This window comes from Capricornis sumatraensis, chromosome 21 (genome assembly GCF_032405125.1).
Source record: "Capricornis sumatraensis isolate serow.1 chromosome 21, serow.2, whole genome shotgun sequence".
Classification (NCBI taxonomy): Eukaryota; Metazoa; Chordata; class Mammalia; order Artiodactyla; family Bovidae; genus Capricornis; species Capricornis sumatraensis.
In genome coordinates this window covers 44,196,785-44,219,623 of record NC_091089.1, presented here as the reverse complement: position 1 = coordinate 44,219,623, position 22,839 = coordinate 44,196,785, and the positions used below count along the sequence as shown (strand labels likewise).

The 22,839-nt window shown below is 38.4% G+C and overlaps 1 protein-coding gene across 1 annotated transcript; it reads right to left on the bottom strand.

The window, feature by feature from the left end:
- Positions 1-455: 455 nt before the first annotated feature.
- On the bottom strand, positions 456-21,010 carry NDUFV2 (NADH:ubiquinone oxidoreductase core subunit V2). The gene is made up of 8 exons (XM_068993620.1): positions 20,918-21,010; positions 16,802-16,867; positions 15,345-15,407; positions 15,146-15,262; positions 12,685-12,853; positions 11,314-11,423; positions 7,774-7,850; positions 456-2,648 (listed from the first exon to the last, which is right to left on the bottom strand). Exons 1-8 carry the CDS (start codon positions 20,969-20,971, stop codon positions 2,555-2,557), a joined length of 750 nt encoding a protein of 249 aa, XP_068849721.1. The 5' UTR covers positions 20,972-21,010; the 3' UTR covers positions 456-2,554.
- Positions 21,011-22,839: the final 1,829 nt, after the last annotated feature.

Here is a 22,839-nt window from a genome sequence, read left to right as displayed (position 1 = left end):
AAAGTTCATTGTAGAAGTTTGTAAAATTTCTACAAGTTGCAAAAAATTTTAAACTCCTATTAAGATTATATGTGACACATTATAAATCAGCCAATTTGTTATTGGAAAGGTTCAAATGAAACTTACGAAGGGAAGAGGAGCTAATTTTCCTTTTTAATGTGAAACTGGAAGTACAAATCAAGAGGGTAATTCTTAATATAGATATAATAGGATAGAGGCCTGAAAAGAAGCTGGAGCTAGTTGACTATGTAGCTAAGGCTTTTCACTGTAGAGCCCTGTCTTTCATTAGCTCAAATCTCTTCAGCAAGTGGGCAAAATGTTTTTTTAATAGCACCAGGTCAAGGATCCCAAGCAACAAACATCACTCTTAGCCAAGGTTAAGTTTTATCACATTTATTTAGGATTATTACTACCAGACACTTAAAATGCATATGTGGTATGTGAAATAGAAGCCATCTGCAAAATTTACTCTTTCCAACTTCTTACTGTTAGAATCAACTACTGTTATGTTTTCTACATGAAGTCCAGTTAGATCATTCAGAAAATCCTGCCATATTTCAGGAAGGTGAATTAATAAAAATAAAATCTCAGTCATGGCTTACCATATTGACAGTCTTTACAGATGTAATACTTGGGCAGTGAATACCCATATGATTGTCACTTGCTATAGGATATAATAGGACAGTTGCTCTGTCCAGTTATAGCTCAAGTACTTCTGAGGAACTGGTAGCCTTCCCTAGCAACGTTCAGTAGCCACTCCAAAAACCACCAAAAAACCCAGGCACAAGAATTTTTGCCCAGTAGGAAGAATGACAAGTTGAATTATTTGTTGCTCTATTTTTGTAATATGAACATTTCCTCCCTAAATAGCTCTTTTTGAAAAAAACATCATAGAGCTAGGAAATGAGAAGAGGAAAAGAGGGAGCAAATGGTGGTAGACACATCAACACCACCAGCTTCTCTTCATTGGTTTGAGAATCAGGCTAGGCTATAGCTGTCATCTCTAGCAACAAAAAACTGGCAAGGAGTTTTGAATCAAACGTGTTCATATATCTTTGGAACCATCTTGGATTACTGTAATGAAATTTTACCTGCCAGATGTTTTTAAAAGCCTATCTGTAATTATTAAAAACCAGTGTTCTTGTGTAAAAAATTGGTACAATTTTCAAGAAAAATGGCCAAAAAAAATTAAGATTCAACTCAAAATCCTAATACATACTACTGTAGCACAATGTAAGTGATGATCTAAAAGTATTTTTTGATAATGGTGTAACAGTATGCCTATAAAGACCTAAAACAAATTTTCTGCTTCTAAAATAGAACATAATAACCAATATCTTTAATACATAACTTGTTTTTTCAACTAGTATCTGAAACCTTCCCATTCCTAACTGTTCATCTACTTGGGGAAAAAAAAAAAAAGAATATAAGACATTTTTTACAATAGAATTTTAAAGGAATTTAAAGTTATTTAAAATTTTCATAATTTATTCTTACGTATTTTTTCATAATTTCAAATAAAACCCTAACAGCTAACAGAGAAGATAAGACTATTTAAAAAAAAAAAAATAATAAAAGCATTCCATTGCCTGTGGGAAGATCTGAGGGCTCTGGGGCAGAAGGGAGCATTTTCACTGTGTTTTTTTTGTGCCTCTTGAAAAATTACTTTTGCTGTTACCTTCTTAGGTGAAAAATGAAAATTCGTAAAGGCAGTATCAAAAAGTAAAATGTTTGTTCATATTTTTAAGCATCATATACTAGTCTGTCATAAGACTAAGGCCAACCAGTGACTTTGAGAAATCCTGAAACAGTTGGATTATTTAGATCTACCCCTGAATTAAAGCTGGCAAGCTGGCTATTAATTTTTTATTCAAACTTGCAAAACTCATAGCTAGTTTCCTGAACTGGATGATATACACAAAGGGTTTTATTCTTCTAAGTTGTAGTATGCATTCAGTTTCTAAACTTGTAATATGCATTCAACTGAGGAGCATATTTCCCATTCCCACTGAACTTTCAAACTCAAGTTATATTTCCAGTTTCTTCCCCTAGTTAGTTTTTGTGTACCTGCAGTGTCAGAAGAGTGAAGAATAATGTCAAAGTGTTTTGTACCTTCCCTCTTTAAAAATAATAAACAGTACATCTAAAGACAACTACCTTATCCTTGTCACACCTAGTCTGCTTGACATATCACTTACCAGTTGAAATTACAGTAACAACTTTGTGCCACAAATACAAAAATGTTTAAAGAAAATACTAACAAATAAGGTTTATAGAGAGATCATATTAAGATTTGCCTATGGCTAAAGATGGGAGAGCAAAATATACTTGAAATTTGACAGAATTTTTATTTCACAGTACCCTAATATTGATAAAAGTGAACAGGCAGTTGAAAATGGTGCTCTGAAGTTCTGACATGATACTTAACAGCTGTAAGTTGCTAGGTTACAAGCAAGGTGTACCTAGATGGAAATGAACAAGTAATATAAAAAGTTTAAGTAGATAGGAGATTCATATTTTATTTCTCCACTGACATGTTTACAGCGAATATAAATTAAAGGCCTGCTTGCACACCAAACCCAGGTCCTTTTGGTGGTTCAGTCAAAGAGGTAAGACCTCCAGCTGGCTCACAGGAGAAGCGTCCACTCCTGAAAGAAAAGTAACATTAAGCTGACTGCTAATGATTACCATTTACAATTGTTACCTCACAACAGCCCAGATAAGAAACTATTTCTCTCCCAAGAACTAGCATGGCCTATTTAATCCAAATATCACAACTGCTGCAAGATTTTCACTTCCTAAATATGAAAACTGATGTATAAAAATATGAAATATGAAAAATATAAAAATAATACTAATGCTAGTTCTCACTCATCAGTGAACATATATCAGTGGCTCATTAAATCTTTACAGTGCCAAGAGACAAGGGACACTGGCCAGAGTGTTTTACAGACACAGAAACCAAGTCTGGGGTGAGTCAGCGTCTGCCCAGAGATGAGAGCTAAGAACTCAACCCCAGAGGACGTTTTTAAAATCATGTTTTAATAAACTAGAGCACTACATTTATTCTTTTTATATTTGAATTTTGACTTGAGATCCAGTGTCACAGGGAATACATACTTAATATACTATATTTGGAAACAAACAGAAACTGAGTTCTTTGAGAGATTTGAGGGTTTGGGAGGATGTCCCTTAGAAGCAGTGAAGATGAAATTAATTTGTATTGATGTTTTTAAAGGTTAAATTATTAGTAGTTTTCAACAGCAGGCTCTAGATCAGGGTGGCTACCATAGCCACAAAGAAAACATGAACAGATCTTCCTACAGTTCTATGAAGAGAGGCAGCAAGAGGTAGACGAACCTGTCCTCTTTTCACCCCTACACATACTTTCCCAGGTGATCTTTAGGCTCAACCTCTGTCCTGTCTGACCTCTGCTGCTAGAGCCTCGCTCAGCACCTACTCCTGTTTCACCCTCCTATTCCCTGGCTTTGTTCATTTACCTTGTTCCTGCCATAGATTTCAGCTGAAGAACTTACTCAATTAAATCTTTTTATTCCCTCTGGCTTTGCCCTTCACATTCTGTCATCAATCTTACAAGTCTATTTTTAGAGCCCTAGAAAATCATTTGTTGAGGGGACAGGAAAATGACACCACATAATCATTTATAAGCTCTTTCAAGATATTATATTACATAATGCAAGTAATTAGTGTAGTATAATAATACCTACAAAGTCAGAAATCAGTTAATATATCTGCATTATAGGTTTACTATGAAAACCAAATACAAAAGCAGTCACTACACTATCTGTTAGAGCCTAAAATTAAAGTTGTAGGGTAAGTGGCAAAATGCTATAAAAACAGTATTTCGCTTTGTAATTTTTTTTTTTTTTTTTTAATGTTAACTGGTAGCAACCCACTCTAGTATTCTTGCCTGGAGAATTCCATGGACAGAAGAGGAATCTGGTGGGCTACAGTCTATGGGGTCGCAAAGAGTCAGCCACAACTGAGCAGGCACACTTGCTGCTCTTGACTACCAGTAAAACAATAAAATTAATTAACTTTGAAGGACCTCTCTTTCTTTTCCTTACTATGTTCCTTCTTCTGGGAAGATGTTTTCTATACCCCCAAAGAATTCTGTAAAATTTAAAATATCTTTTTAAAACTAAATATGAAGAATTCAAGTTGGATTTAAAATTAGTTTCAGATAATCCATACTAAAAAACAACCTCTATTCATCAATAAGTTGAAAGCAGGGTTAGAGGTTATGTTCAATACTTTAAAAACAATCCCTAGCACACAAATATTTATAAATGTTAAAAGAAAGAATATTGTATTACCATCAGTTTAGCATTTTCTTTCTAGCCATCATTTACCAAAATAAAAGCAGTTCTGAACCACAGAGACAGTCATCTTTACCAGTTCTGTCCAGAGTATACGTGATAGCAGGGCTCAAGTCAGTTACCGCAGAACCAGTTTCACAACTAGCACCTCTGTCAAATATTAAAGGCAGAGCACTTTATTTTAAAAATACTAGTAAGAAGTAGCCAGATTAGGATAATTTAAAGAATAACTATAGCTGTATTTTGGTTACTGCCATTTTATTCACTTAAAAAATTTTTGGCTGCACCACGTGGCCTGTGCAATCTTAGTTCCCACCCACCGTGTCCCTGCAGTGGAAGTGCAGAGTCCTAACCATTGGACAGCCAGGGAATTCCCTATCTCAACTTTTTAAATAAGAGGTGATAAGAAGGAAGTAAAAATAGATTGAGAAACCAGTAATTCTAAAGTCTTTGGCTCAAATCTGGAACAATGTCAAAAACTCCCACTGAATAACTTTAAAATTACTGATAAGCAACATCCCTATTATTAGATGGTGAAAATGCTTAACTGTGCTACTTAGTTCCTATTTATTAATGTTCAAATACAATGTTACAGTACCCCCTGGATTAAAAACAAACTAATTTTACCCCTGGTAATCTCATCCAGGGGCTTCCCTGGTGGCTCAGACTATAAAGAATCTGCCTACAGTCCAGGAGACCCAGGTTCAATCCTGGACAGAGGATTCTTTCTGGTGGGCTACAGTCCCTGGGGTCGCAAAGAGTTGGACACAACTGAACAACTAACACACACAATCTCATCCAGACTTAGAACTTTAAATGCCATCTATTAACACAATAACTAACAAATCCCCAATGTGTATTTCCAGCCCTAATGTATTTCCTAAATTCCAAGCTTGTATCTACCTTTTAGCCATTCTACCATGAGTTTAAGCATCTCAAACATGCTAAGTAGCACATCCAAAACGAAGTGACTTTTCTTCCCCAAATGTGCCCTACCTCGAATCTTCTTTAGTTAAAGCAATCAGAGGTACTCATACTAAAAAGTTAGAAAGCATTCATAATTCCTGTCCCACAACATCCATTAAATTTTAAACTATTCTTTACACAGCAACTAGGATGATACTTTTAATAAGATCACACCTATCATCCCCTACTGAAAACACTCAACAGTTTTTTATACTGAGGATTCAACCCAAATTGTTTACCTGGGTCTCTACCTCTCTGACCTCTTCCACCCTTTTCCTCCCTCATCACCTCACTTCAACCATAACGTCATCTTACCTTTCCTCCAGGACCTTAACACATCTTCTTTCCCCTCTAGAACACTGTTCCTCCAGATTTTTACATGACTACTTTGGGCTTATTCAGGTCATTAACTTACCTCAGAAAGGCCTCCCCTGACTAAATTTACCTCCAATCATTCTCCCAGCATTTATCACTCAGATATTACACCAATTAAAGGACTTCCCTGGTGGCTCAGACGGTAAAGCGTCTGCCTACAATGTGGGACTCCCAGATTCAATCCCTGGGTCGGGGAGATCCCCTGGAGAAGGCAATGGCAACCCACTCCAGTATTCTTGCCCAGAGAATCCTATGGACAGAGGAGCCTGGTGGACTATAGTCCACGGGGTCGAAAAGAGTCGGACACGAATGAGCAACTAAATTTTCACTTCTCACTTTACACCAGTTGTCTCCATCACTAGAATATAAAATATATGACAACTTTACCTTGTTCATAATTTGTACAGACAACCTAAGATAGTGACTGGCACACAGCACGTATCCAGAAATATTTGTGAAACGAATGCTGAGGGAATGTAATAAAATAGACAAAGCAAGAGAAATACTGTGATGTGACATGACAAAAGGTTTCACTTCAGTAGCCTCCATAATGGAGACTGATTCTTCAAAGTGGAAATGTTTTACTCCTCAAAATATTTTCAGTGTAGCCCAAGAAAGCCAGGAACTAGGAAGAGAATGCCAAGCCTCTTTTAAGTAAATTCATTTCAAGTGCTGAAAGAAGAGTGTGTTTTTTAGGGGCCTGCTTGCCTTTGCTAAACTTAAGTTATCCTGAACTGACCTCTTTTTCTCAGTTAGTTGTTTAGTCATGTCCAATTCTTTGCGACCCCATGAACTACAGCCCACCAGGATCCTCTGTCATGGGATTCTCCAGGCAAGAATACTGGAGTTGAGTTGCCGTTTTCTTCTCCAGGGGATCCTCCCGCCTAGGGATCAAACCCGGTTCTTCTGCACTGCAGGCAGATTCTTTACCATCTGAGCCACAAGGGAAGTCCCTTTTTCTTATTAGGTAGGGTCAGTAGTCAGCCAGAACACTGAGGGAGTACTTCCAGCAGACCACAAAACCATGCATAGCCTCTTGACCTAGTAATTCAACCTCAGAGAATTGTTGTTTACAACAAAAAGAAGGAAAATGTATTTTAATACAGTGTCATAAAGGTCACATCATAGTTCCCTCAATATATCAGAATACTATATGGCCTTTAAAACCTACAAATATGTTGAGACAAGGAAAATTTTATGACATAAGCAGAAAAAAAAATACAAAGGGAATATGACTATTAAACTATGCAAACACTGCTAGTATTAAGAGAGAATTTTAAGTAATGTGAACACTTAGATAAGGAATAGGAGTTTGTTTGGAAGCAAAAGTTCAGGGTGAAAACAGAAAGGAATAATTAGAATGACACAACCTGGATAAACAGTGTTTAAGTTGAAAAAGATCTAGGTATTCTAACGGATTGTAAGCACAATGTAATGGTATAATGATGTGAGGTAAGAATTGATGTAATTAGGCTGCATTATTGTAAGCATGATGTCTGGAATAAAGATGACAGTCCCACAGTGCTCTACACGCTGAGTACGTATCTCAAATACTGTGATTAGGCCAAGTATCACATTAAAGTCATCAGCCAACTAGAAGACATAGAAAGGAGGGAGACCAAAACTATGCCATGTAAGGAAAAACAATGAAACAACTGTGGATATTAAATCTGAGAAAAGATATGAGGAAGATGATATAGCTGTTTCGAGTAACTAAAGGGCTGTCATTTGGAAGAGGTCTAAAAATTATCTTGTGTTCGTTCAAAGGAGAGAATCTTGGGACCTCTACGGGGAAAAGAGGAAGACAGACATTGAGTCAAATTCTGGCAGCATGAACTTTTAAACAATGAAAGAGGTTTCTATCTGTAGTAAATCTGCCTTCCTTATAAATATCCAGGTATATACCAGATGATTATCTGACACGGTTTTAGAGAGGGTAAAAAAATCATTTCTTTAAATGACAAGTTGGTTTAGACAGCATTCAAGGCTCCTGAAAACTCCCAAAGACTTACGGTATAAAATTTTTTAAGTTTACATGAAACACGAACTTAGGTTAAGCCATTAAAATTTATTGAAAAAAAAAAAATAATACCTTGGCCCAGGTTTTGGGATTTTGCCAGCCTTCAGTTCATCAATAATTTCTTCAATATCTTTAGGTGTCAGATCCTCCTAGGAAAAAAATGTAAGACAGTCATATTAAAATTACATCCTACTACTAAAATCAGTGTGAATCCCTAGTATCAGTTTATTACTGTCTGTCCCACCTCACGAGTTACTTACCAAGGCAGCACACCTGAGTAATTCCTAGACATAGCCTGTCCTGCCAAATGCAATCGCAGTAGGAACTGCAGCTGAAGGGGCAGCAAGACCGGTGCTCTGAGGGAGACAGTTCTGCATTTGAGCTCAAGTTCCAGCACTTACTAGCCAGCAGTCTTAGAGAAATTACTCAGCCTCCCCAAATTTGTTTCTTCATTTCTCAACTGACTTCAGAATGTTTTGAGGTTTAAAAGCAAAAATACGTAAAATAGAACACGGGCCTGCACATGCTCAACAAATGCTATATCCCTGAGGAATCGGTGAGATACACTGGCAGTCATAAACAGTACATGCCTAGTATCTATCACTAAGCCAAAGACCTAATACTCCAGTGATATCTTCTTGATTTCACAGGTGAAATTCAACCTGTTTCAAACGTCACTTAATTTTCCAAAAAAGTAATTTTGGAGACATTTATTTTAAAAATTCTGACCCTCCAATCCTTATTTCAACCAGACCAACTTTGTATTTTGTACACTGTACACCTGTGTAAAATTCTGACCTCAAGAAAGGATTCTGTTATTTAAAATAATAAATACAATTAAAACACACAGACACACTCTTAACCCTGGCTACGCAATAGGTTTAGTCAAAACAGAACGGGGCAAAATTAAACTAAGAGGAAAATGCCTAAACTACGTTATATCCCCTCTACCCCTCAAAATTATTAAGTCCTTAAGATCTTTTGAGGCCTCTGGTACTAGAATAGAGAATCATGCTTCCATACAGTGTCTTTAGTGCCTTGCCATACAGAAGCCCTTTAACAGATGATGATAAACATTTATGGAAATAAAAACTGCTTAGAGTTCAAAAGATGCTCAGAACTTCAAAACTATAAGGAATCTTTAAACTCATTTAGTGATTTTTATCCCCTATAACTCTTTATTATGAAAATTTCAAAGTATACATGAATAATCATGAATGAAAGTCTCCCATTTGTGTCCGACTCTTTGAGACCCCATGGACTGTAGAGTCCATGGAATTCTCCAGGCCAGAATACTGGGGTAGGTAGCCTTTCCCTTCTCCAGGGGATCTTCCAACCCAGGGATCGAACCCAGGTCTCCTGCATTGCAGGCAGATTCTTTACCAGCTGAGTCATGAGGGAGGCCCACATGAATAATCATATTTCTTGTCATGTATGAATTATGTACAACATGCCTTCTGGTTTTGTGTTTGTACTGTACCATTTAAAAGCAAGCTACAGACATCATGACACTTCACCTTAATAACCACAGCAGGCATCTCCTAAGAACTTTTTTTTTTGGCCATGCCACATGACTTGGGGGATCCTAGTTCCCTGACCAGGGATTGTACGTGGGCCACAGCACTGAAAATGTGGAGCTTTAACCACTGGACCACCATGGAATGCCCAGAATATTTTTAAATGTTCTTAAATAAAACAATACCATTATCACACCCAATTAACAATAGTTCCTTAATAAAATCAAATGTCAAGACCATATTCAAATCTACCCAACCATCCTCAAAATGTGTTTTATAGTTTTCCCCTAATTGGTAGCCATTCAAAGTTTATGTGACCATTTCATTTTATCCACCAGTCAACTGAGATCCATAAAAGTTAACTGCCTTACCAAAGATCATACCAGGAATGACTGAAAGAAGCTCTTGCATAAACCCATAGACTACTATATTTAAACTTACAGTGCTTCATACAAAGCCTTGACTGTCTAATTCCTGCTTAAATTAAGATCCTCCTGATTATGAGTAAATGGCAGAAATGTAGGAGAGGGAAAGTTATTGCCATATTGTTAAAAGGTATTTTTTTTACATATGAGAAAGAGAGGGGGTAAGAAATTTGAATCACCGTCATTAAAATGAACAAAATCCCTATAGGTAATAGAAGTATCCTAGAAACATAAAATGCCAAAGAAGTCCAATTTCATCTTCATTTAAAATAAAATCATAGATTTCCATTTCAGGCATGGCAGGCCAGCTATCCTGACTGAATGTCCTGCTGTTAACAACTATAAATGCTAAATAAAATAAAAAACAAAAACTTTAAAATTTTATTAAGACATTGACAAGGAAAAAATACTCAGAGGTCCAAAACTCAATGAAAACTTAGGGAGACGTGGAACACCAAACAAACTTGGCTTCAGGATGTCACAACCTACAGGGGCAAGGGACAAAGTCACAGGCACAGGAGGGCATCCAAACCACACAAAGTGGAGACACCCAAAGGGTATATTCTCAACATAAAGGAAACCAGAAATTTAAAACTGCCCCTCAAAACACCCTGCTAGTCTGGAACCTTACACTTCAGGGGAAGAAGAGGGAGGATATAAGGAGAAGGGATTTCTTTCAGGCCAGTAGTATTTCCAAGGGCAAGAGAGAAGCAACATCAACTTCTGGAATAATCTACCTTCAACACGGGCCTAAAAGAATTTCCATAAAGAAACTTCTAAGAGTTATGAGCTAACAAGATATTATGAATGAAAACCACTATATAATTAGGGTAGCAAGCAATTAAAAAAGATAACTAGAAAATGCCACACACCTGGATATTAACACTTCTAAAAAAAAAGTCAAAGAAATAAAATTGCAAAATTTAAAAATATTTAGAACTAAATGATAAAAATATTACTTATCAAAACTTGTCAGATCCAGCTAAAGCAATTTTTAGACAAAGGTATGATACCATCTCTGTAAAATTTTTAAAACACACAACACAGTATGATTACCATGCCTGGATACATATATTTTCAAAGTTTAAAAAACACATACAGGAAGAATACACACTAAATTTATGATAGTGGTTATCTCTGGGAATGAAAGGAAAGGAACAGGATTTTGAATAGGGGTAGGAGAAGTTTACCCTCAGATACAGCTTATTTCTATGTAATGGCAACCCACTCCAGTATTCTTGCCTGGAGAATCCCATGGACAGAGGAGCCTGGAGGGCTATAGTCCATGGGGTCAAGCACAGTACATGTATAATAACAATGATAAAAATTATAATACCTGAAGCATGTGTGGCAAAATGTTATCTATTAAGCTGTGGTGTTTATTTTTTGTATTTAAGTTTTTGTTATTTAAAAGTTTTTAAAATGTATCCTGGAGTTAAATGCAAAAATGTTTAATGATGATAACTTTTTTTTGGATGACAATTTTTGAAAAATGTTCTTGTGGACAATAATGTGGAAGCTAAAACTGACATATTTTTATTCATAATTATTTGATTTTTAATAAACTTTGAAACCACAAAAAAAACCTTCTAGATATTTATACCAACAGGAAATCAAGTATTTTAAATATAATGTCATACAAGTTTAATTTACATTAAGTAAATACTCACATAGTAGTTGTCATTTATTTGAACCATTGGTGCATTTACACAGGCCCCTAAACATTCGACTTCTATAAGAGTGAAAAGTTTGTCAGGTGTAGTCTCTCCAACCTTTATTCCTAAAAGTGCAAATAAACACTGTAAGGATCAGATAATATTTTAATTGCAACATAGTTTAAGGAAACAAAACAAAACCAACCCATTACAGAGGCATGTAAAAAGTATTTAAGAGCACTGAACTTCTTAAATTAAACAAACTCTGTATAATTATTATAGAACATTCAAGGATTTCTTAAGTGGACCTGTTCCTTTTCAAACAGTCAAATTTCAAGGGCCTCATCTCCAGTGTTTGTTGTTACATAACAGTGTATCAGACCATATAAATTTTGATCATTGATAATTAATCTACTATTGTATTATAGCTATACAATCAGACTGGGGAAGACTCAGAAAACAGTTAATGTCAAAGATCATTAAGAATGTGAGGATAGTAAGTACTCTCAAATCTTTAGGGAAGGCATTTTGATAAAATCTGACCCAGCAATTCTACATCTTGGAAACCACCTTCATGTACTTGGACAAGTATGCAAAGAGATGCATATGTGAAAGTAACTGCAGCATAATTTAACTTATATAGAAAAATGAGGCAGACATACATATTATCATAGTCAAAATCAAGTGCAAAAAAGCAAACAGACATATTACAAGTATGTATTCAACAATGAAAATAATTAAAACAACATTAACTCTAAAACTGATATACCCAACTGTCATCACAAATTTGTACCTCAGAGGTAGGGGGATGTAATTTCAAGCAGACTTCAGCCTCTGTTTCATATACTTTAATACTGTCCAGCTATTTTTACAACATGCAAGTACTTTATATTCAGTAACAACAAGATTCAGAGACACCTCCTTTTACTTCATTTGGTATGTATACTGATAAATGTGACAATGGCAGTTTGCCCCTGTAGTAACATCTTCTTCCACACTTCCCTTCCTGAAGCATTCTTCCTTTTCCAAATCTTATTTGTTCCAAGTCTTGTTTGGAAGAATGAGGATAATACAGTCACTTCATATGCCACATGCTATCACACAATGAGTGAAACTTACTTTTCTAAGCAACGAACACTTTAAAATTTTAAGAAGCTTTTAAAACATACTCAATGATTAGGAAAGAAAACATGAAAACTCAGCTTTGAGAATGAGAACGAAAGAATACAGAAGAAATAATGGTGGGCAAACAGTAAGACAGAAATTTACGCATCAAGTACAGATCCAATATGATAGTAAAAGTTGGAAAATTTAGGTAGAAAGAGGTCACATTTCAAAAGACAAATCTATTTTTTATAAACACTATAAATATACTGTGCCCCATACCAAGTTTTTTCCGAATGGCTTCCAGTATGCTGTCGGAGTTTCGGAGCATGCAAGGTGTGGTAGTGCAGACTTGAATGTGATACTTTCCAACAGGCTTTCGATTATACATTGTATAAAAAGTTGCTACTTCATACACTCTCATTGGAGGTACTTGTAAAATTTCTGCAACCTAAAATATTTTAATAATACGGTTACAATGTTTATTAATTGAGCTTTAGATATGTCATAAAAAACATTAATTTCAATACTGCTTCAATTTGGTAAAAACCAAAAAAGTTCTTCAGAAGCAGAAACTACATCTGTATTTGATATCTGCGAGGCATAAGTCCTTCAATTTTGACACTTAAAAATCACACATATATTCAGGTCTTGACATGAAAAAAGAATTCGTTAAATGGCATTTCAAATGACAAATATTAAACTTTTTCTTATCAGGGATTCTAAAGGAAATGTATTCTCAAAAGACATCTAACCCTGGGCTCACTCCTGCGGTATTAAAGTAGCTATGCTGAATCTAATTCTGTGGTACTAAATTAGGCTTGCAGCTCTGAACCTGGGGAACTCTCTCAAAATACACAAGCTGGCATCCAATCAATGGGATAATTGTAAGGCCCTGGTGTCTAACTAAAATAGTTCTCCTGAGCTGCTGTTGTGCACCTCCCTATAATGCATGGGCCTCTGGATATTGTTTTTGTTGTAAGGTTGGGCTTTTCTTGGAGGGGAAAGGGCAGTAACATTAAAAGTCTCAAAGTGGAAAGAATTTTGATTCTATTCTCTGTATGCTATTTCTTCCTCTCGTACATACACATCCAATTCTACATAGAATAGGACAATATTTTTAAAACATTTTCACATTGGTTTCTCATTTATTTTGCTCTGCTAAGCCTGACAATTCAGCAAGACTTTCAACAAGCTTACCATTATCAAAAACATAAAATTTTCAAAAAAAAGTTATTTATGATTAGAAACACACCTAAATCATCACCGAGGAAGTTGGCTGTTATAAAATAACGAGGAATTTAGAAACGCCCCCAAACATTAATTTACTGAAATAAAAAAGCACTTATGTTTACTAAGTATGGTGGTTTAGTCGCTAAGTCGTGTCTGACTCTTGCAACCCCATGGACGCGCGAGCCTGCCAGGCTCCTCTGTCCGTGGGATTCTCCAGGCAAGAATACTGGAGTGGGTTGCCATTTACTAAGTATATTACTAACCAAACTTGCTTTATAACATTTTTCATAATCAAAACAAATCAACAAGAGTCCACAACACTGTTAGAGTACCGTGCCAAGTAAATAAGAGATTAATGAACTCTTATCTAAAATTTGCATCCAGGATTCCATTAGATAAACTGAAGACACTCCTAGACTCTAAGAAAGACTCTAAGACATTCCCCTTGTCACAGTGAGAAAGTGACAAGGGGAATGAAGCACAGCAGAATCTCTGCAGATGTCAGTCAAGTACAAACTGCACAGAATTAGATGAGTCAGCCCCAGCTCTACCACTTAGAAATAATAATATAATAATTGGAAAAGCTCTATCTAGTCCAGAATCATCACCGCAGATGAGCAAGTTCAGAGAAAAATCCAATCTCTGAGCTCAAAGTAAAATATATTTTCCATTATATCAATGGAATAATAATCACACTGGCTTATTAGCCGTGTGATTCTCACAAGAATCAAATAATATATGGCTTTGTATTACACTCATAAATGATACACTATAACATAATACCATACAAATGTAGTTACATTAAAAGGATATGAATAAACTTGAAATCTGGATTACTGCTGAAAACACTATTAGGAAAAAAATGAATCCTAAAATATGCGTGAATATACGAACTGTATTTAAATGGGTCACTTAAAAGATTGTCCTAGGTTGTTGATTCCAAGCTGCCATAATCAAATGTCACAAATACCATGTATTATAAGGATTTTAATTAAAGCCTGAGGCCAAAAATGCAAAGTATTAGAAAGATTCACATTAGCTGTGAGCAGATCTTTTTCTCTGCAATTCTAGTATTTAAACAGTACATTCCTTTTCAGAATATCTTGACAGCAAATTATACATATTTGGGATCTTTTTTTCCTCTCAAAGACGGAAAAAAAGCCTCTTTGACTCTAATGCCCTTACTATTTCTTGCAAGGATAAAAAGCTCCACCCTTTCAGTTTTCAGCATTATTAAGGGAACCAACAGAAACATAAATATAATTTAGGGTATGAGATATATAAATGATTTGTTGTTGTTCAGTTGCTAAGTCGTATCCAACTCTTTGCAACCCCATGAACTACAGCACACCAGGCCTCTTTGTCCCTTACTATCTCCCCGAGTTTGCCCAATCCAGGAGAACTTCAAATTCCTGGATTATGACATTAATGACCATCAGAGAAATTTCCACATAAGGAAGTTACTATACACAACCTCTCCTCTTTTTGAACTAACACAAAAATGAAGTACCTTGTTCATAGCAGAGATGGGCAGCCATCCATTCTGTCTCTGGGCTAAATCCAGAACAGGAAGCACAGCTGCTGCCTTATGCCCTTCTGGGTAGTTTTTCACAATGGCCTCTATCCTCTGTATCAGAGAAAAAGCACTTGTTTTTATGTATCTGGAAGATACTAAATATTCCGTAACTATAACGTTAATTCAGTCATACCTTATAGTTTTCTGGTGTGAAATCAAATGGAGTTTCTGGATTATTCTCAGGAGTATCTCTGTGCTACACAAAAGGAAAAAAACGTTTCTCAAAATTAAGAAAATTCCCTGAAAAGTGTGAACAACTTTGTACCTTACTACTACTGATTATTTAATTTCTTCACTTTGATTCAAACATGATATATGTCAATCTATCCTTGCTTCAAAAGCAATGGCTAAACTAATTATTAACTACACATCTGATAAGTATGATTACCAAAATAATATTAGCAGAATTAAAAATTTTAGACATTTTCAAAATCACCCTTTGTAAGTTATAAGAAGTAGCTTTAGGATAAAAAAACAAAAAAAGTGTAATGCAACTTGACGAGAGAATACGACCTTCTAACGTAGTATAATTACAAAAAATTACAGATTATTGGGAAGCCTTATGAAATTAAGACACAAAATTTTGAGCATGACAACATGTACATTTTTCCAAAAGAATGTACCAGATTATCAAAGGGACCCACTACCTACTACAAAAGCACCATCTCTTCCCGACACAACAGAAACTAGCCCACAGATAGTTCTCCATAACAGAAGCTAGCCAACAGCAAGCTTTATTTCTTCTCCAATAAGAGCAGGCCCTTTTCAAACACTGACAAGAAATGGCATGTCAACAGGAAATCAAATGAGTCACACTGAGATTAAAACTTACATCAATTAATGTTTTGTATATATGGTGAAACAGAACTGAATCCCTTAATTTGTTAACTCACAAAGTTCTGCTTTTTCAAGGACATGGAAAAGGAAACAAAGTTTCTTTGGACAATCATCTCAAATATTTTTAGACAAAGACAACAAAATGGAGAGCAGGACTCTACTTATTAACAGTATGGCTAACTCATTTATTAAGATTCAGCCTTTAAATAATTCATTTTCCAAAACTATACCATCAACTGAATCATCACACGACTCCACTAAACTGCCCTTAAACACTAGATTGATTTCTGAAAAATGCACCTTGTCACAGAAAGGGCATACATATCTTAGTCTTTCTGAATTGTGCAGCCAATCAACCTCTACCTGTAGTGAAACCCTGGAAACCAAAAACATGAGGGACAACAGCCAATGTATTGGCTATATTACTGAAATCCATGAGTTTCAAGCTGGTGCCATTCTGGGATTCCCCAGTTTGCAGCCTCAGAATTTTCAGTCAGCCAACATAAATGATCTTGAAAAATCCACAGTATGACAAGAAATAGGTTAGGGCTCACGGTTATTTCACCAAGGAATAATCTAAAGTCTTAATCCCAGGGTGGCCCTGGTACCAATTTAACTTGAAATGCAGTGAATTCAATTATATTTAAACTCCCACAAACTCCCACTCCAGCAAACACCAAAGATGTTGCTCTTTAAGATGTTGCATTTAACCAAACTTCCAAGTCCTTTCATTCTGAAATCTTAATTACTTACCACAAATAAGGCTCCTCCAGCTCCATTCTGAACAGCTGTCTTATGCAGATTTCTTATATGTTTTCCCTATAATTTTAAGAAAGTTCAGTAAATCAAATACCTTATGAAATTTTAAGATCAGTAATTTAAAATAATAGAATCAACTTATAAAGTAAGTTGGACTTCCCTCACGGCTCACCGGTAAAGGAAATGCAGATTTCAAAGGTAAGGTTTCTACCTTGCTTGCCTATAGTAGTAACACAATAGTCAATGGAAGAGCCAGAACCACAAGCTAAATCTCCTACGTTCTTTTGCATGCAATTGCAGAGCTAATGTACCATTAATTTACTGTGTTTCACTTATGTCTGAATCAAATTGGATGCCAATTTTTATTCACTATGGATCTTCATAAACATGTTTCATTCTGTAAAAATGTATAGAACGTTACCCCCTTTTAAATTCTTCACTACTTTAGAAACTCTAGCCATAGAAGTATTAGTTCAGAAAGCTGCTCATAATTGACCATACTCAATTACTTTGGAAGGAATCCACTTGATTACTCTCTTTGTTCTTTTTTTTTCTTTCAGCATGAAGGCAAGTCCCAGTCTATCCCATGATAGGCAGCTAAAACTCCCAAGAGAAAAACTAGTCTTAATGTCTCAGGCTTCAAAATCACTGTGGACAGTGACTGCAGCCATGAAGTTAAAAGACGCTTGATGCTTGGAAGAAAAGGTATGACAAACCTAGACAACATAATAAAAAGCAGAGACATCACAGCCAACAAAGGTCTACACAGTCAAACCTATGGTTTTTCCAGTAGTCATGTACAGATATGAGAGCTGGACCACAGTGTAGGCTGAGAATTGATGCTTTTAAACTGCAGTGTTGGAGAAGACGATTGAGAGTCCCTTGGATAGCAAGGAGATCAAACCAGTCAATCCTAAAAAAAAATCAACCCTGAATATTCACTGAAAGGACTGATCCTGAAGCTGAAGTTCCAATACTTCAACTACGTGATGCAGAGCCGACTCACTGGAAAAGTCCCTGATGCTAGGGAAGATTGAGGGCAGGAGGAGAAGGGGGCGACAAGATGAGATGGTTGAATGGCATCACCGACTCAAGACATGAGTTAGAGCAAGCTCTGGGAGATGGTCATGGACAGGGAAGCCTGGGGTGCTACAGTCCATGGGGTCACAGAGTTGGACACAACTTAGCGACTGAACAACCACCACCACCACAGGAGGGGGATAGGCAAGTGGGAAATCCAGGAAAAGAAAAAGCCAGAGAGAAGCCCCCAGTTCTGTGACTGACTCCAAAAAGTCTAGCTACAAGAACTGAACCAATACGTGAGCTGCTTCCCACAAGGGAGCCAGACTGCAGTCTGAGTCAAGTTAATTGCCTACTTGCAACAATAACTACAACAAAATACTCTTTGGAGGAATTTTAAAAATTCATAACCTCTATGACCATCATTCACAATATCCAAGACACAATCCAAAATCATTCAACACACAACAAAAAAGGAAACAACTCATTCTCAAGAAAAAAAGACAACCAGTGGACATTACCAAACAATCATTTTAAAATGACTACAACAGTGCTTAAGGACATAAAAATATCTTCAATGAATGAAAAGACAGAAATAGAAACCATAAAAAAAGAACCAAATGAAAATTCTAAAACTGAAAACATAATCCATGAAAATGTCACAACCCTTTCACCTCTATGAAACTCCTTAGTGGCTTGGCAATGAGGCAGCATCAGTTGTAAAGTGATGTCAACAACAGAGAAAACACTGGGCAATTTACTTAAGGAAAGATGGAAATACATCTATTCTGAGTAGCTTTTCGCTCCATATTTCATAATTTTTAGGCAATTCTTGCAATCATTCAGTAAGATATTACTGCACAGAAACGAAAAATAAAGTTCAAGGAGATTAAAAATTATGGCTCAAAGTCACACAAGTATCTTCCACTAGACACAGTACTAAATTCTGGATATTTTAAAATCAATGACAAGCTGAAAAAAGCCTGTGGCTGAAGACACTGGCAGCTAGCTAATAAAGCAGCAATTGTAACAAAATAAGCAATTTCTTTGAAAATGTAAATGATTCCCTTAAAAGTGTCTCTTTTAGGAAAGGAACTTCATTAGTGAAACCTCTGTACTCATGTATTTCCTGACTTTTGCTAGGTCATCTGATATCCCAATATTTGTAAAAGATTAGAAGGGCCTGATTATATAAATTACAGAACATCTTCACAATGGCATATCATGCAGCATTAAAAATGACAGAAATGTTTACTAACCAGGAAAGCTGCTCAAAATGTATAATGAGAAAAAACAGGCTACAAACACAGTATGAACAATACGATCTAACTTTAAAAAATTCCATAAGGTCTTTTCAATGCAGACGTCAAAATGTTCACGTTTTGGTAATCTCCCGTTTGATAAAACTATGGGTGATTTTTATTTTTTGAACTTAATTCTATTTGCTGTTCCTAATATTATGTTTTTCTTATTTTGTCCTTTCCTCCTAGAATACCCTCTCCCCAGTCCATCTGATCCCACCCCTAATCTATTCCTATTGCTTCTAGGAAAAATTATAGCACCTTCAAACAAAACTGGATGCTCTATTCACAAGTATCTCTAACACTGCACGGTTGGCCCCTGAAGGATACCGGGGGTTAGGGGAGTACGCTAACTGGTTTTGTGAGTTTGTTTTTTTGGTGGGGCTGGGGGCAGGGGTGGGAATGGGGCGGTCAGTGCTTGCTGGGGTCTCAGTTCCCTGACCATGGATTGAACCTGGGCCACAGGCAGTGAAAGAGTGGAATCCTAACCCCTAGACCACCAGGGAACTTTCTGTGGAACTTCTAAGTAGTAGAATATACGAACCTAACAGATTCCAAATGAGGTTTCTCCATATACCCTGGTGGCTCAGTCCAGTCGGTAAAGAATCTGCCTGCAGGGCAGGAGACCTGGGTTCGATCCCTGGGATTAAGATCCCCTGGAGAAGGAAATGGCAACCGATTCCAGTATTCTTGCCTGGAGAATCCCGTGGACAGGAGCCTGGCTGGCTACAGTCCCTGGGGTTGCAATGAGTTGGACACGACTGAGTGACTAGACCACCATATACTCTGGATCCTGCAATAGTCTAATATCTACTGTTGAGAAAAAAAATACGCTTATAAAGTGGACCCGCGAAGTACAAATCTGTTGGAGGATCAACTGAACCTTCACGTGTATGGTATTTACTTCCTCAAGTTCCTACTGCATAAGACTATCATCAACTCCACAAGAATAGGGGATGTCTAAATCCATGGCTTAACTGTAATATGGGCGAAATAACAGTATCAACCTCATAAATGAGATTTCGAGTGTAAAGAGTTAACAGTGCTTGGCACACGGAAAGCAGTAGCGGAATGTTGTTCCCTGTCACCATTATTATCCGATTTTGTCACCTGGAGCCCAGCAGGTAAGAGTGGATCCTCAAGCGTTTATTGAGAGACCAAGTCTGCACACTGGAATATTCGAGGACACCGGGGACAAGCGTAGAGGCCCAAAGTCCGGAGAAGGTGCGGTGAGGCCACCAGGCGAAACCGGAACTCACGTGCAAGCTGCTGGGCTCGCCCCACGCCCAGAGCCCCGTCGGCCCCTTCCCCCGGGAACCGGCCCCGCCGTCCCAAGGCCTAGTCGGGGACGCAACGCCGTGCCCCTCCTCATCTCTGGGCGCGCACTGCTCAGTGAGCACGAACGAGCGTTTCGCCCGGGGACTCAAGTGTCCTTCCCCGAGTGAGACGTGCTCGGAGGTCACGGGCGTCCGGCCCGACGGACTCGGGCGCGGGGACACCCTAGTCGGCCAACCTCCCCACAGCCACCGGGGGACCACGGGACGTCCCTCCGCGAAGCGGGACGCCCGCGGCGGGCCACGCAAGGGTATCCTGGCGCCGCCCCCCAGCCTCCCGTCCCGGAGAGGCCTCGCTCCGTCGCCCCCCGGCCTCCCCGAAGATGGTGAAGGCCGCAGTGTCCTTGCCGCCGTCCGGGACCAGTCCCGGGCCCGGGCTCCCGCGTGCCCGCCGCTACAGGAGGCGAGGAGAGAGGCGGGGAGGGCGGCGTCCGCGTTCATTCGAGCCTCCTTACCCAGTGGGCGGCGAGGCTGGCCGCGCGGGCCCGTAGCGCCGCGGAGAGGAACATGGCTGGCCAAACTGCGGGCCTCCGGGCCTCGCCGGGCGCGGTCCCGAGCGGCCGGCACGCATGGCGTGCGCGCCCCCGAGTCCAGCCCGCGCGCCCAGGGCAGCGGGGGCGCGCGGGGGCCGCGGGGGCCAGTGGGCGGAGACTTCCGGGCCGAGGCGGGGCGGGGCCTGCTGGCGCCCGGAAAGCGGTCCGGCGGGCGGTGCTTGGGCTCCACATGTTGAAAGTAGTTTCCAGGAACCTTGCGCTCCGCCGATCCGGGCTTATGGGGCGAGTTTCTCTCCTGGAGCCTTAAGAGGATTTAGCTGTCTCTCTTTTGATTGTACTTTTCTAGAAAAAGCTCCGTGGTAACCCCTATCACTCGTGTGTTACACATTGCAGAATTGAAAGCAACTGGGCTGCCTGCTCTCTGCTCCCGTTCTTCTGCTTTGAGGTGCGAGCCTTCGTGTTTAGAGGGAAACAATACGATAATAATATAGTCTAGACTTGGCTCCGGAGTCGCGGAGAGTGGGAGGTGGAAGGCAAGCTGGACGGCCCTGAGTGACGACTGCCGGGCTGCGTGGTAGTGCTCCCTGCTATTCTCGGTTCTTTGTACGTGTTAGAAATTTTCCATAATAAAACTTTCCATAAAGAAAAAAAGCCACTTCCTTCTTGCTGTTTGTCTGGTCATCTCTGGAAATTCCAGCAAATATGTGCTTGGTAACAGCTGTTCTGTGCCGAGCTCGTTTCCTGCAGTGGAGGGTTTACCCCGCCGCCTGCTTTGCTCCTGTGTCTCGCACCCACTCCCTTCCTTTGCCCATTTTGTTCGCTGTAATAAACTTGTGAATGATTTCTGAACTTTCACATCAGAACAGGGACTTTTTAAAAATATATCTTTCATTAATTTTAAAACTCCAAAATATCCCTTTGCAACTCTGTGAGTCATGTTTCACAAATGAGGGAATTCGAGTCACAGAGGGCTGCCAGCCAGTAGCTAGGAATAGACACCAAATGCCTTGGTTCCCATTCCTTTGCCTTATCTTTTATATTGGTTTGCGTCTTCTAAATTGGCTTCAATATTTCCCTTTAAAAGGGAAAAATATTCTGGGCCTCAGTGTTGATTCAAGCTGTTTTATTATAGTGTTAGTCTCTCAGTCATGTCCAACTCTTTGCGACCACGTGGACTGTAGCCCACCAGGCTCCTCTGTCTATGGGACTCTCCAGGCAAGAATACTGGACTGGATAGCCATTCCCTTCTCCAGGGGATCTTCCTCACCAGGGATTGAACTCGGGTCTCCCAAATTGCAGGCAGGTTCCTTATCATCTGAGCCACCTTATAATAATATTATAACATTACCTAAATATTAATACACCTAACACTATTATGCACATAACTTTTATAGTTCTTACATAACTAAGACCAAAACATATCACAAATACATAGAAACTTATACATGAATGATATTGATTGATAAGGCATGGGTTCTTTACACCTGGAATGCATGCTGTTTTACTGGATTCCATGAGGGCCTTCTCCGACCTTCTGGTCTGAATTGCTTTCCCTAAATACGCCTACCTCCAATTTCATCACCACATTTACCACCAGGTTATAACCAACATAGGTGGAGAATCCTGCCCCTCCCAACTCATTCGGTTCAACAACCTACACTGTACCTGTCATGAGAGGAATTCAGTATTTGTTGACAATGAAAATCTCATACATGCAGATATTTGGCCTCTCTAAAGGGGCTGTATGTCTGGTTGGATCCAGGCTTACACGCACAGGTACTGGTGAGAGTGCTTTTCTAATACAAGGAACAGGAAACCTAAGTAAAGTTGATTGAACAGTATTGGGTTCATGATCTCACAGGAAAAGAATTCCAGAGGTAGAG

Bases quoted from the DNA above. Each gene is read 5' to 3' on its own strand.
- NDUFV2 (XM_068993620.1), bottom strand. From the start codon at position 20,971: ATGTTCCTCTCCGCGGCGCTACGGGCCCGCGCGGCCAGCCTCGCCGCC. The intron at 15,408-16,801 runs GTAAGTAATTAA...CCTTTTGTGTAG, and splicing joins CTGGAGGAGCCTTATTTGTG to CACAGAGATACTCCTGAGAA. The intron at 15,263-15,344 runs GTATGACTGAAT...TCTCTGATACAG, and splicing joins TCACACCAGAAAACTATAAG to AGGATAGAGGCCATTGTGAA.